This window comes from Apis cerana, linkage group LG7 (assembly GCF_029169275.1).
Source record: "Apis cerana isolate GH-2021 linkage group LG7, AcerK_1.0, whole genome shotgun sequence".
Classification (NCBI taxonomy): Eukaryota; Metazoa; Arthropoda; class Insecta; order Hymenoptera; family Apidae; genus Apis; species Apis cerana.
Genome location: NC_083858.1, coordinates 1,760,606 through 1,775,646, shown reverse-complemented (window position 1 = coordinate 1,775,646; position 15,041 = coordinate 1,760,606). Strand labels below are relative to the sequence as shown.

Here is a 15,041-nt window from a genome sequence, read left to right as displayed (position 1 = left end):
CGTTTAATTTGTACGGAATGTCTGAGAATTGTATCTTATAATTATATAAGAAAAGAAGTTTTTCTCTTCGCATTTTCAATTCATTTATGATATTATAAAATTTTTATTCCCTCCTAGTATAATTTTACGTTATAAAAATACATTTTTCTTTTACGAAAGATACAAAAAGATGAAAAAAATGTATATAAAAAAATTATTCGTCCAAAAAATACCAATATTTCCCGTCCAAAAGTTCTCGATAAACTGAATTCGACAAAACGCTGTTTCCCTGATCGAGGAACGTCCGAACTATTCGTCGTACAAAATATTTGAAAAAAGAAGAAGAAGAAGAAGAAGAAGAGACCACAGTTCGTTCCGAAAGATATATTAAAAAAAAAATTGCTCGTAGATTTTCAAGTCTCGAATGTGGGGGTAAAACTCTTTCGTGTTTTTAAACCTAAGCTTCATAACCCCAAGCAGCCGCGGTTTTACCGCTATGATGAAAATAAAAAAGGAAAAAAATAAAAAAAAAACAATAACGATGATTACAAATATTAATATTATTGCAAGAACTGCAAACTATCGCTATTATTCTGATTAAGAATGATTATTATTATTATTGCGATGATTATTATTATTATTACGATTATTATTATCATCATTGCGAATGAAGATGATGATTGATTATTATGATTATTATATGCAACGTTGAGTATGTTACGTTATATCATTTTATCTACGAGAAGTTGTAAATTGAAAATTTGCATAAAAAAAAAAAAAAATAAAAAAAATAAAAAGCTTTAACGAAACGATCGTGAGATTCTTTCTTCGAATCCTTCGAAACGCGTGGAATATAAAAATCCAATATAAAATCATCCCAGGAATAATAATATATTTTAATTTATGGAAAAACCTAAATTGAAACATTCCTAACTCCTTGGTTTTTCAATATCACGAATACGATAATAAATATATTAATCGTAATCCAGAACACATTCTACCATCGTTCACCATCCTTGTACTTTCCTCCAATTCCAAAGGCTCTAAGCGCGGGTAAAGGTGCGCGTAAGGCCCATTACGAGGCCCAATACACCGCAGTCATCGGCGTCCTTGCCGCATATGGCGAGACAGCTCTCGTTCTCGGACAGCAGCAGCCACCAACAATGGTCCACGCCGTGGGTCCGTGCACGTGTCTATACGTGAGTCAGCACGCGGCTCCCTCTGTCTGGGCCTGTCGGCTCTACGTACAATACAACAGGATCTCGGAAGGGAGGCGGCATTTTTGAAACGTCCGCGAGCCGTGAGATTTATGACGGACACCGTGGCGATAATAACAGCGACGATTCCATCGTGCATGCTGAAAATAATGGAGACGATTAGCAAACGTTTCGTGAGGCATCGGCGGTGTACTTTTCTTCGGTATCGATATCGGTTAAGTAATTTGAAGTATCGGGTAAGTAAGGAGAATCTCGAAGAGTTGTATTGGAATATGGGGAATTTTAGATTTGAGATATAGGGAAGTTTGGGATAATCTTGATTAAACTAGAGAGATGGAATATCAAAATATAAGCGTATAAAAAAAAATGTTGAGACAGCTTTACGATCTATGGAAATCTTAATCTAATGAGGATATCATTAGGAAAATTTTAATTCTAACGAGATAAAGAAAAATTTAAACTCGAATTGGAAGATCAGAATCAATGTAATTTCGAAATAATTAGGGAAAGAATTCGAAAGTAGAAACGTTGTAAATACTACTAAATAATTGGATTTCGGAAGGTACTAATAATCCTTTTCCATTAACAAATATACCGGGAATCATGTTAAAAAGAAAAAGGCATCGTGAAAACACGTTATATCTCATTCAAACTCGTCGTTTATCACGTGGTATTGCGGCAACGATATAATTTAGTTCATGCCAGCTGGTTCATAGCCGCAACGACAAATTGTTTACCGGCCGTAATTGCCGATGCAAAGTAACCGCGTAAAAATAATGGCGGCAATTAGAAAATCCACTTAAGTCGATCTAATGATTCTCATTTAACACGTCGAACGATATCTATGTATGGTGCGTCGTTGCTCATTATGCATTCGGTTTGGTATTCCCCGGGATCTCGTGGAAATTGCAGCATATGTTCTCTGTACACAAATCTTAATGCGTACATGTATTTTCCAGATTCCTGAGAACGGTTGCATGTTTAATTTATCATCACGCAATATATCGATAGTTTAAATAGTTGATCAATCTATCCTCAATGGATATCCCCTTTGCCTCGAAACTTAGTCAAATCGAAGCTAGTTAAAATCACTTTATAAAGTTAAACCTGTTCCTCTTATTTATGTAAATTTCGTTGTACTTTCAAGTTTGACGCTCTTTTAAGTATCTCTTGAGAATTTTTTCCTATTACCAGAGATGAATTCGTTGAATATTTTTTTGAAATTCCCAAATTTCAAATTAACTCGTACGAACAAATACAAAGTCAAGCTTTGACTAAGCTGTGTAAGATTTAAAAAAAAACAGGCACGTTTTAAGATGGCCGTGTGATAAATGCTCGGTGGCATTCGTTTCGCAATTGAATATGTTTTCAAAACCCCCTCCTTTTTCTCTCTCGTGAATTTTCACGTATGAAAATCGTCGAGGCGAATTCGGTAAGTAAGCGTCGTCGACAACGTGGGAGGACTTTCACCTCTCGGCGTTCGTTACACGGGATAAAAACGCGCAATACTTGGCCATCGTTAAAATTCCGAACGTTGACAAATCGGCGCGAAACGCCACCGTCAAAAAGTTTTACAAGTTTCGTTCGTTGTTGCATTAATCAACGTTGTATATCGTTGCCACTCTGTGGTTATTTTATATTTCGATGAAAAATTATTATCGTCATCTGTACACGGATACGAGAAAATGATCTCAAATAATTCGAGTCGAAGGAACTTTTCATTTTTAATCAATGCTCGATGGTTTTTTTTTCTTCTTCTTTCCTTTTATTATCGATGACAGAAAAGATACCGTGCAATGTTGATAGTAAGGTCGTGAGTAAAATTATAAGTTCAATTTGTCACGCCCACGAGCACTCTGTCCACATTACGGTATGCAAATTTCTTAATCTCTGGAGGGGGGACGCTTCTTCGTTTTCCTCTCTCTCTTAAACGCGTATCTCGGTCGAGGTGCTTGGCCTAATTGGTGAAATTCGCGGCGTATCGTCGATCAAGTTTTAATAAAACGATAAAATGACGTTTAAGCGAGTCCCTGGGTTAAAAGGATTTCTTAAATCTTTTAAAAAAAATATCGTTAAAAGCAATTACAGTTAGAATCTACTATTCCCTAATACACTTTCATAAACCTGAATTTGGAATAAATTAAAATGTATTTTTTCGAAATTTCTAGGAATTTAGGATATCGCTGTCTTGTCACATATTTCAAGTCATCGTATTTAAAATCACGTAAATTATCGAGGCAATATGTTGATAAATAAAGTACGAAAGATTCGAAATATAAAGAATAACTCAGATATTGTTCAAAGCAATTAAAAAATTGTCGTGCTTCCATTGAATCATAAATCAACGAAATAGCGTGAACGTGAAAAACATTGATTACGTTTAATCTCGAAGATAAGAAAATCGGAGTTGGAGAGAGATTTGTCGAAAATGCGAGGGATCGCAAGGAGATGCAATATTTATAGCCACCCTTAATAACCTCGTCCCGCCCCCTGGTTGGCCGTCACGAAGGAAGGAAGAGGCGAGCCAAAGTGGCGCAACGGATGTGATGTATTGGCCAGTTAAGGGTTAAGATGTTCACCGTTTCTCGAGTAATATCCACCGACCTCCAGCGTCTGGGATACACCGGGCCCTTGGCGTTCTCCTCCTCTTCTTCTTCTCGTGGGCGGTGTGCAGGTGCCTCTGGTTCCTTTTCACAAGTGGTCCCAACCGCGTAACAACTGCCCACGCCCTTCCACCATTGAATCATTGCACGTTCGGGAACGATCGAGCTAACAGCCGGAGCTTTACGATCGAGCATCGTTCCTTGCCTCGCATCGAGTTTTATGTTCCTTTGTTTCGTTCGCCTCTCGACTCTTTGGCTGAGAGTTGGCGCGAATACCTCGCGTAGGAATGTGATTTTCATTCATAGAAACGGTGCTATATATATATCTACTGGTATTAATAGGATAAAAGGTGATAAAAATTGTGCTCTTTTGAGGAAGAAACTTACGGCTGCATCGATGAGTGGGTATGCTATTCTTCTCGCCGAATCTCTCGTCTCTTTGCAACTTCGAGACGTTTCTCAAGATTCTTTAAACATAGAAGAAGATATCGAGGCGTTGGAATTTTTAATAGAGAGATTTGGAGTTTCATAAATAATATAAAAAGAGTTGCAGACGATCGAATAATCGGATAGACACATCAGCAATGCAGATGAAAGATGGTTTCACGGTCGTGACGGAGCGATAGCGTGTACAGGGAGGAGGAACTGTGCTCCGTCGTAGGTCTTCGAGTCAAAGTCTTGATTCTTCGATGTAACGGACTTCCTTGCGCCGGCGAATCGAACTTTCTCGAGGAAGTAAGGGTGGCACGATTCTTCAGCCTATTATCACGTTAAGTCGATTAACGGTAAGGTCGTTGACGTCGATTTGTCGTCAGATCGAAAATATCTTTTTCTACGTCGCACAAGTGTTATGCTTCTCTTGAAATTACACGAGATAGTTTATAATTTGTTCAAGAGAAGATGCCTTTTCTTTCACCTGTTCAATTATTTTTCTAATCTAAGTTTCGATCGTCGAGAAAGATACCACTGTGGTGTTCTCCTTCTAGGAATCGATACTTTATTTTATTTACGATTTATAAATTTACGAATTTATGTGACTCGGTTAAAAGAAAGCCTGGCGTAATTGTAACTTTTTCTTAAAAGCAAAAGATTTCTCCACCTTTCGTCCCTCTCCATAACTCGGTGGATTAACGATCAATAAACAATGACGAAGTTGTATTTTCCAATAATCCGCGCGCAACGGAAGTGATGTCGCGTTAGAAATCACACTTGCGCCCAAAGGAGATTGTAATACTTGGCTCGAAACGCCAGATGTGGTACACGCACACGAGATGAAATAGAATATTGAAATTGCATGGGATATGCAAATAATCGTGGATACACCAGATCATGCCAATGATCATTGGGAGAACGGTACGCGAAAATTATTTCTCCCACGAATCGAGCCGTGGAAAATACGAATCGTGGCTAGCTTTTATATCATAATATGTTATCGGTGTTTATTGCGAACCCGCCTGCAACCAATGGATAGTAAACCTCTCGGATCGCGAATTTTTTATTCTCTTTTTCCTTCATTTCCAGGTTACGTCGATTTGGGGAAAGATTAAGGATTTTTAGAAACGGGTTATCCCTAGGGGAAACTTAGAATTGGGGAATAGTGACGTTAATAATTTTTTATCAATGGTGATACTTTCCATTGGAAAATGAGATTCGAAGGGAGAAGTAATAATGTATTCCGAGCGCAATAATAATACGTTCTGCACAAAAGGATCGGTAAAAGAGAGAATAACAGTTATTATACGTGGACGTTATTACTGTACTCCGCGTTAATCGCGGTTAATAAGTTGTTCTGGAGTCGATGCTAGCGCTAATCAACCACAGCTGGACGACAGACGTTCCTATAAGCTTACTGCAATTTGGTGAATTGTTTTATAGATACACATTTCTTCCACTCGAAATATAGCGTTAAATAAAGATACGACGGGTGAGGAACATTAAATCCTATTAAATTACAGAGAATTCGAAATTGATCCGCTCGAATTTGATTCTTAAAATCGTTGATCCAATTCTTTTACATATTATTTCGAGAAAAAAAAATTTCAAAGAAGCAATTCGATCTTCCGCAGACTTGGTTGTTTCGAACAGAAGAGGTCGTAGTTCTCCGGAGAACAGAGAGAGACTGTCAGGGTCGTCGATGACAGGCGGTAAAGGATGAGGCTCGTAGTAGGTTACGTGCTTTCCATATCGGTCGAAAGAACCGACAACCTTGGGGGTCCTTGCTCGAGCGAAGGCCTACGAAATTGCAAACAACGGGCGATCGCGATGCTCGACGAGCTACTTTTTTCTCTCTCTCTCTCCTTCCCACACTCATGAATTTACAATCGCTAACAGGGCGACCGTGTAACTCATGAATGAAAGAACCAACAGTCGCTTTATTTCTGTCAAAGAGTCGTGTATTTACTTACTAATCGCGGCTAATCGTCTCTTTGTCGATGTCACATTTTGAATAGGAAAGAAAAAAAGTAATCTCTTTCTTCTCCTCTGATTGATTTTTCGGGATTCTTTTCAAGACTTTTTCTTTCTTCTTTCTTTTTTGCCGATTTCATTTCTGTCCCCTTGAAAAGGATGGTATCATCGCATCGTAGAATTGAAAATAAGATCTCGAAAAAATTCGTTTAAGACTTGGATCAATTCGATACTTTCTCAATAGGACTAGCATTTTAAACGCTGATAGGGTTCGGGGAGACAATTTTTGATGAGATGCATTCGGTGTGACCGAATAGAAGAGAATACACGTCGCAATGCGTTAATAAAGCACACCGACTTCCGTGGTCGCGAGGTCACGACCTTCCAATTAAAACGTTGACCCGAGCTATCCACCGGCGAAAATGCAGTCGACGAGGAAAGCTGAATGGTCTGAGCGCGGTTTCGTGGAAAGTGTCAGCGTGCGATGCTAATGAGAAGTTAATGGCGCGGCCCGCGACTCTGTCTGAACGGCAGAAGTGGCGTTAGTTCTTCAGACTCGGACAACGAGCTGGTTAAGAGGGCTTCGAGGACGCGGGTCCATTGAGAAAATCGTCGATTCGTGCGAAACCGCGATTAAAGGCGGCCATTTTTAAATTTTTATCCAAACCTCCAAAGGTATTTATAACTGAATATTTAATTTCTCGATAAGGTTAAATAAAATACCTTTTTTTCTTTTTGGAATAATCGCAAAATATTCGAGAGATATAAAATATAGAGATAGAAATTCTTTATATTATATTACTTTACAGCTCGTTGGTCAAAATATAAGACGTACAATTTAAGGATGATGATAATTAGAGGAAAATTTGTTTTAAAAATGATGGCAAGTATAATACGAGTGAAATGTGTGATATTTCGAAAAAAAGATTGGTCTTCTTTCGAAAGAAGGATCAATCGAGACGAATAATTATGAATAAAAGTTTAAGGGAAAGGATGGTTTTAATTGTACGCGATAAGTTATAATTAAAAATGTACATGGAGATGGATGATTAATAATAATCGCTGTTGCACGTCGACACGTACTCGCGTAACGAACCTTTATGCAGTTTTATTGATGATGCGGTAAATTGCAACGTCTCGAAGGAAGCTTTGAGCGTGACGCTCGCAACAAGGTTACGAATGAAAAATGAAATTAAAAGAAAGGGGCTCCCTTTTCGTCCGGGAGCGCACGAATTTGATTTACACGTTCGCCTTCGAGCTCGTAATTCACTCAGTCTCGTTTCAATTTATTTTCAATTTGCACAACCGTGTTTCGATATTCGCCTACTAATATACTCACAACTATGCTGCTCGTGAAATATCAAACAGACCTAATCGGTCGCTGATACAAACAAATCCAACCTATGATTAACAAATTCTTCCCTTTTACAATTCTAAAATTAATTACTTCTTTGATACAAAATTCTCGTCGTTGCGATCCAAATTCTTCTCTTCGCATCGAGTAAGTGATGGAAAGAAAAGGAAAAAGAATTCGGCCAAAGAAGAAATCCATCCGAAGCGATCGTATCGCCGATTGCAACGCGTATTCCGATGAAATTCATCGGGGCACGAATTTCTTGGCGACCGGTTGCCTGAAAATGATTAATACGCCCGGCCCGTGTACCACGCATTTTGACGATGGCGTGGAGGCAGCGAGCGAGATTTCAATGAATATCGTTGGCGTAAGTCGGTGCAATTAGAATTGACAGACGGAACAATGGCGCGCGGATCGCGGTGGCACCGCGTGTGCACGCTGTACGCATACCTCTGGATTACGGCGAGGAACCGCTGACAAACATGTTGCCGGCCCACACGGCGATCGGAATTTTTTAGGCAACAATTTCTAAGCGTATCGTAATCTGGTGACCGGGGCCGGATGTCGACATCGAAGACCCAGTTTTCTACCAGACTTCGGTGTGTGCTAATAACAGGTTCCTCGGGAGATCGTAGGAAGCTGATTCGTGCGATTTTTTTTTCAGGGGGGGGGGAGAGAGAGGAGATCCGGAACACGGAGTGAACGTGGATAAAGGATTGTATCGAAAGCCGGTAGGAATATTGCATGTTGAAAAGATACGAGGATACGCGAATATTTGGTCGTTGAAGGTGTTAAGCGTAAGTACACAAACCTGTTATTATATATCTGTGGGCAATTTTATCTGTTTCTTTGAATTTTTTAATACAAGCAGAGATAACGATCTAATCCTGGTTTCACCGCGATACGATGTTAGATACGACTCGAAATTATTATTATTTTACGATATTCCTCAAGTTTTCGATTTTCTTTTCCAACCCCGTTCGTTCGAACTTTTAAAAATTCTACTATAAAATCGAAACAAACATTCTTTTTCCATTCTGACTGTATTTCAAATCGCATCGTGATAATAAGATTGATCTAATTGGAGCAAGCTGAGACGGAGAAAAAAAGAAAAAGGAAAAAATTGATTCGCGCGACACGTACGGCCCGTATCGTGTTTGTTTAATTAAACGTCTGACGATATCCTTTATTATTTGCATGCACTCGATCGGGACTGTCGTGTTGCGTCGTGATTGACGCCGATGATGCATGCCGACGCGCCGGTATAGACACGCCTCGATTTCGTCGCGCGATATAACCTATATATATATACGTATAAACGTGTGCTCGAACTATAATAAATGCAAACGAGTATCGAGCGGCGGGACGACATTTCCGTTTTCATTCGGTGCGCAGACCACTTTTCTTGCACGCAAATCCATCGCGTGCAACCAGTCTCGCTTCGACAAATCACTCGGTCATGCCTGCCAACCCGCGGAAAGTGTGTACACTTGATCCAATAATTGCTTTGAACTCCGTTCCTTCCTTCGATTCGTCCTGGAAATCTGAAAGTGGTCTCCATATTTTTTTCTTCTCGATTTGAGACCCTTTTAGGTTAGGTTTCTCTCTTGTATCATTTTCAGGTTTTTATTAGCAAGGTTTCTAAATTTCTTAATATTTCCAGCAATGATCCAGTTTCTTATTTCGTTAATGGAGCTACGAATTTCAATTTTCCGTATCTCGAAAGTGGTCTCGACATTTTTTTATTCTGGATTTGAGACCCTTTTAGGTTAGGTTTCTCTCTTGTATCACTTTCAGGTTTCTAAATTTAATATTTCCAGCAATGATCCAGTTTCTTATTTCGTTAATGGAGCTACGAATTTCAATTTTCCGTATCTCGAAAGTGGTCTCGACATTTTTTTATTCTGGATTTGAGACCCTTTTAGGTTAGGTTTCTCTCTTGTATCACTTTCAGGTTTCTAAATTTAATATTTCCAGCAATGATCCAGTTTCTTATTTCGTTAATGGAGCTACGAATTTCAATTTTCCGTATCTCGAAAGTGGTCTAGACATTTTTTTCTTCTGGATTTGAGACCCTTTTAGGTTAGGTTTTTCTCTTGTATCACTTTCAGGTTTCTAAATTTAATATTTCCAGCAATGATCCAGTTTCTTATTTCGTTAATGGAGCTACGAATTTCAATTTTTCTATAAAAATCAAGTAAGATGCAAGAGGATTATTTATCGATATATCCAAGCTTTTTAAGCGATTATTAAAAAGCTTATTTAACAAGATAAACAAGACGATAATGAAACTAAATACAAGATCACCCAATCGCTTCGATTATTTTCGTAACAAAAATTGGAAAAATCGTAAAATTGTTTAATCAAAAAGGAGCGATCGTTCACCCAACAAGATTCGAGAGAAAATCTCTCGTCCAGCCGACCTCATTATCATCATCGATCCGGTATGCGATGGCCGAAAGAAGCGGCGAATTCCGCTCGAGTCATGCGCGCCGCACGCGGAACAAAACGATTAAAGTTCGCCAGTCTATTTCTGCTGTCACCTCGAGGGAACAAACTCGATTAAATCGAGCTCGATCGTCATCCCGCCACCACGAGGCGTGCTCGGCCGTGTTGGCGCCTGCCGATCACGTATATGGCGATCGAAGGTCCTGAGCGAGAAGAGCCGATTCGATGACGGGCGCGCGAAACCTCTCCGCGGATCGAGGAGGAGGGATGGGAGGGGAAGAAAGAAGGGACACGCGGAAGTGCGGGACCTTGGGCCCGCCATTTCGGGACGCAGTCCTCGTGTCGATCCGTATAAAGCCTCCGCCACACTCGCCTCTGGTAATCCTAGAATTAGTTCTCGCCGAGGACCATTCTCGGTGATCTTTTTTAAAAAAGGAAGCGATCCGACTTCTCTCGTTTCTCCCGACGATTTAGATTAGATTTTTGAGAGAGAGAGATTGTAAAAGACTCTTTTCGTACAATTATATCAAATTTGTTATCGTTAAAGGATTATTTCCTAATGTTAGAAATGAAAATTTGCAGAAAGATTAAATCTCGGATGTATATTCATTCGATGATTATCGTGAATTTGTTCGTTTTACGTCGCAATTTTTCAATCGTAAACGTGGAACTGGCCGTTTCATAAGGTGCACAAAATTCGCGTTAGGTATATCCTTCGAGAGCGAGAGCATAAATCTCCGGAACGATCGCTCTCGAGACGACGTCCCCTTCCTTTTTTAACCGTGAGATGCAAAAAGGATTGCGCCTTCGCCTTCCCTTCTCGTCGAACGCGTAATAAAAATTTTACGATAACTCGCTCGTTAGCGCGATTTTACGGTTCGTGAAATCGACCCGCCATGTTGAAAGGGACGCTCGTGATCCTCGAATCAGTCCTCTACACCAATTTGTCCATCCGGTTTACAACGTGAAATTGGGAATTATTTACCGTCTAACCTGCTCGATGTATTAATAAACAAAATTGAGGTACTTGGAATAATTGATGCCGGCGACGTTGATAAGATTGAAAGGTTAAAGGAGCATTTCGGTGAGAGAAGCTGGCTTGCGTAACAGTGTGCATAACATTCGCTCGTAAATATGAATAAAATATAATAACGTATCATTATTCCGTGATTTAAAGAGTTTTCATCCTCCGAGTCATCTTATTAATTTAAATTGGACGTAAAGAGTCACGGGTATGTGTACGAGCTGTAAATAATAATTACGATAAATAACCTTTCATGGAGGATACGCCGATATCGCTGCACCACTCTTCTGTATAAATTAAAAAGAGTCGCAAATAAATTCAAACCGAATCTCTCCGTTCTTTTCGATTTTGGAAATTTTCAATCTCTAATTAACCTCCAAAAAATTGTCCACCGAAACGTACGTTACTCCATCGAAAAGATTAAATCGTATCAAGAATCTCGAGGAAAGGTACGAGGAAACGCGCGACACAACGTGGACACGAATAATACGTCAGCGATACATGGAAAAACACGTTCGTAAACAGGCCCGGTCTATTTAACTCGTTGTACCGTGCCAGACAGCCATTGACGTTTTTACTTCGCTCGTTGATTTGTTATTCGCCGTGGCGTGGCGCTGCGACAAGTGGAAACGGCGCGGACCGGTCTCCAACCGTGGCTTCGTGTTACCTAAAAGAAGATATTAAATCGGTCTGCTTCGTTCGGGAGTATGTTAATTAGGCGGATCGTGTGGCGGTGTAGCAACTCGCGTGCGTCACCACGCTTCTTTTTGATCTGCTTTCAGTAACTTATTGCCTCATGGTTAAGGGGGATACGCATGGAATGATGAATGCGAGGCGGACACAGCTGTGCGAACACGCCGTGAGAAACGTGGAGACGGTTACGTTGTTTCGCTTTGAGAGATCGCCCCGTAAACGAGAATTAATTTAAACGAAATGAATAAAGTTCCGTTTCTGACGTATCGTATAAATCTAATTTTTGATATTTTTTTTTTTGAACGCAGATACGAACGATCTATCGAAATTAGAGATAATATGGACAGAGACTTATTTGGAATTATCGATTTAATTTTCTTCGAAGTTTAACGATGTATTGAAATATTTATACTATTCCAATTGATTAGTTTTCGCGCTCTGGTCTAAAACGACATTTAAATTAGTTTATTTACATTTTGCATTTTGATAAAGATGCAATGTTTCGAACAACGACGCAATTGAGAAAATGGATTCGATATTAATCAACTATGAATAAGAATCGAATGTATATTTAACGACGCAAGAGAACGAGGAAGCATGCACGCGGAATCTTTAGAATCTCTCTTACCTTCCTTCTTTAATAATAAAAAACCTGCCACCACCGAGAATCGCGGAATACAAAAATTAATTTAATTTCCGCAAAATCAAGAGGACACGATAACTGGAGAATTTCGAACGAGTCGAAGTGATGGAAAAAAAAAAAAATAATAAAACTTGGATGCACCTCAGCTTCAATACTTTCTATCCAAGAAAGTGGAATGTCATTCTCGGAATGTCACTTGTTGCCGCCACTCGATGCTTTAATTTAGAACTTTGGTACATCGTGGAGGTTGGTATATACTAAACAGAGTTTCTTCCGGCACGGTCCATGGCGGCCAGCTGGTATGCCGAGTTCGCACTCCTTTTTGTCGTTCCCCTTTTGGCGGACGCGCATACGCCGCAGGTCGAAAGTTCGTGCGACCGTGCTCGATTATTTTCAACCCGGAACGAGCTGGCCTTTAGAATTCCTTGACGCGTCTCGTCAGTGGGGACCAGACTTGTATCTCTTCTCTACCTCGTTCATAGAGGGCAGGATTGAGTTTATCGATTGGATCTGAACGATGCAAGATTACCGATTAGATTTCACCGAGATTTCGTTTAAGATTCATAGTTATTTTTGAAAATAATAGGATACTTTAAAATTAATATAGGATGAAAGTTTTTTAAATTTAGACAAGATTTGAAGATTGAAACCCGGTTTCTATTTTTTTATTTTTGAACTTTTTTAAATTTCGAATATTTCATATATAAGTATATTTATTTGTGACAAGAGTTTGAATTAAAATCCAGCGAAAAGAGAAACAGTCTTTCGATTTTTTTCTCTTGTCGGAGGATCAGATACAAAGAGTTTTCAACGGATGCATGCACGATCTGCAACCAGATCAACCGGATGATTTGATAAATCTTCTTGTCATTTCGCATGTCACCCAAAAATGGCGATTCTGAATTAGTCGGAGATACGATACGCTGTTCGTCATTCCTAATATAGCGAAGGGGGAAAAAACAGTCGCAGTTCGATATAAATAGTGTAGTTACAAGATCTGTGGGTGCAAACACCCAACAAAGTGGCCGTTACTGAGGCGGGAACGGCAAGTGAACAGTTCTAGGGACACCTATGTAAGGATAATCGTACACTCTTTAATGATTCCAGCTCGAGTTTCCATTACAGATATGCCAACTCGAGCAAGAATAAAGAGATCTCATAAAAATTTCATGAGGTTCGTAGTAGGAACAACGATTTTTATCGAGCGATCACTGTCAACCGATAACGAAATCTTGTTCTTATTTGTTTCGCTCGACATTTTTTATCATTCGTTTTATTACCTATTCAACAATTTTTTCTCAAAAACTTTGAAAATTGCACCTATTACGTGTTTTAAATTTTTAACCTAATTTTTAGAGAAATTTATACATATAAAAAATAATATCCAATACTTTACGCGCGACTATTTCATATTTCTTCAAACTTAATTCATCGAGGAGCGAGCAACGATACATCAAAGTTAAATCGATGCTAAACAATTTGAAATAAATAAATATTTTAAAATTACAAGCGTTGCTTACTACCACCTCACGAAATAGTGAATGCCAAATCCTTGAAATCCCCTTGTGCAATGGCCAAATGCAAATCGACCAAAGAAAATTGCAAATGGGATCTCGCATTATCCCTTAACAGATCGAACCAGCCAAAAACTCGGCCACGATTCCCGAACGGATTTACAAATGCGACCTAGCAAACCAATTTTTTCAACTTGATTTAAACTCAAAAAAAAAAAGGGAATAGAAGTCGTGGAGTAATTTGCATCTCGCAATTGGCCCGATCGGTGGTGGTTATATTTCGGAAGTGGCCTTCGCGAAACGACGACCGGTCGCGTTGCGAGATACGCCTTAATCCTTATACGGATCGGTCACGGTGGCGCTAATAGGAAGCGTATCCTTGCCGGGTGATCCGTTCGTGGCCACCAATTCCTCTGAAAAAATGCTGCCATCTAGGGGAGTCCTAAGGACCGAAGCGCGCGTCCTCCATGCACGGCCGATGGGATCGCGGGCAATTCTTAAAAATTAGTCACGCGGTCAACGCCGTGTGCGCCGAAGGACGCTTTCGATGACTCGTACCCGCGCTTTTCAGCACGATTTTTGCACCATTTTTGGTACTAGTTCGACACTATTTCTCCTTTCATGAAGGAAGTCATTGAGTTTATTATTATTGGGGATTTTATATATGTATATATATATATATAGGGAGGGACCTTCGGATTTTTTAATTTACCATTTCGACGTTATCTCTCTTGCTGTTTCTTCGCTCGAGGGCAAGTCATTGGATCTGTTATTGGGAGGGGGGGTTATTGGAAGAGTTGGTTCGAACCTTCAAATTTTTTTTTAACTCTTCGATCTTTGGGGGATTTATCATTTATTACGGGCAATTGTTGGAGGAGTGGAGTTTATGGAATTTAAAAATTTAAGGTAACAGTTCTTTTTACACCATTGCCCTCTAAACATTTTCTCGTCTAGACAAGTTTACTTTTATTTATTATCGAGAGTCGTTAGAGGTAATTTCTATTTGGAATTTGGGTTGGATAAAAAAAGGGGGAAAAAATGACGGCAGAGCGGTTAAGAGTATAACGTTGTCCGAGGTATATGTTTGTTTGGAGAGGCGTGTTACGCGGACAGAGCCGCGACGTTGGAAAGGCAGCGCGACGAAGCGCTCTTTAACGAGC

General features: G+C 39.6%; 1 protein-coding gene across 1 annotated transcript; it reads right to left on the bottom strand.

Annotated features, from left to right (window-relative positions):
- Nucleotides 1–851: 851 nt before the first annotated feature.
- Nucleotides 852–4,023, bottom strand: LOC107993702 (uncharacterized). The gene is made up of 2 exons (XM_028664757.2): nt 3,801–4,023; nt 852–1,336 (listed from the first exon to the last, which is right to left on the bottom strand). The coding sequence occupies exons 1-2, from the start codon at nt 3,992–3,994 to the stop codon at nt 1,078–1,080; spliced, it is 453 nt and encodes a 150-aa protein (XP_028520558.2). The 5' UTR covers nt 3,995–4,023; the 3' UTR covers nt 852–1,077.
- Nucleotides 4,024–15,041: the final 11,018 nt, after the last annotated feature.

Excerpts from the sequence above, each read along its gene's own strand:
- LOC107993702 (XM_028664757.2), bottom strand. The coding sequence starts at position 3,994 with ATGCTCGATCGTAAAGCTCCGGCTGTTAGCTCGATCGTTCCCGAACGT. Across the intron at positions 1,337-3,800 it reads GTGTATCCCAGACGCTGGAG|CATGCACGATGGAATCGTCG; the intron begins GTCGGTGGATAT and ends CATTATTTTCAG.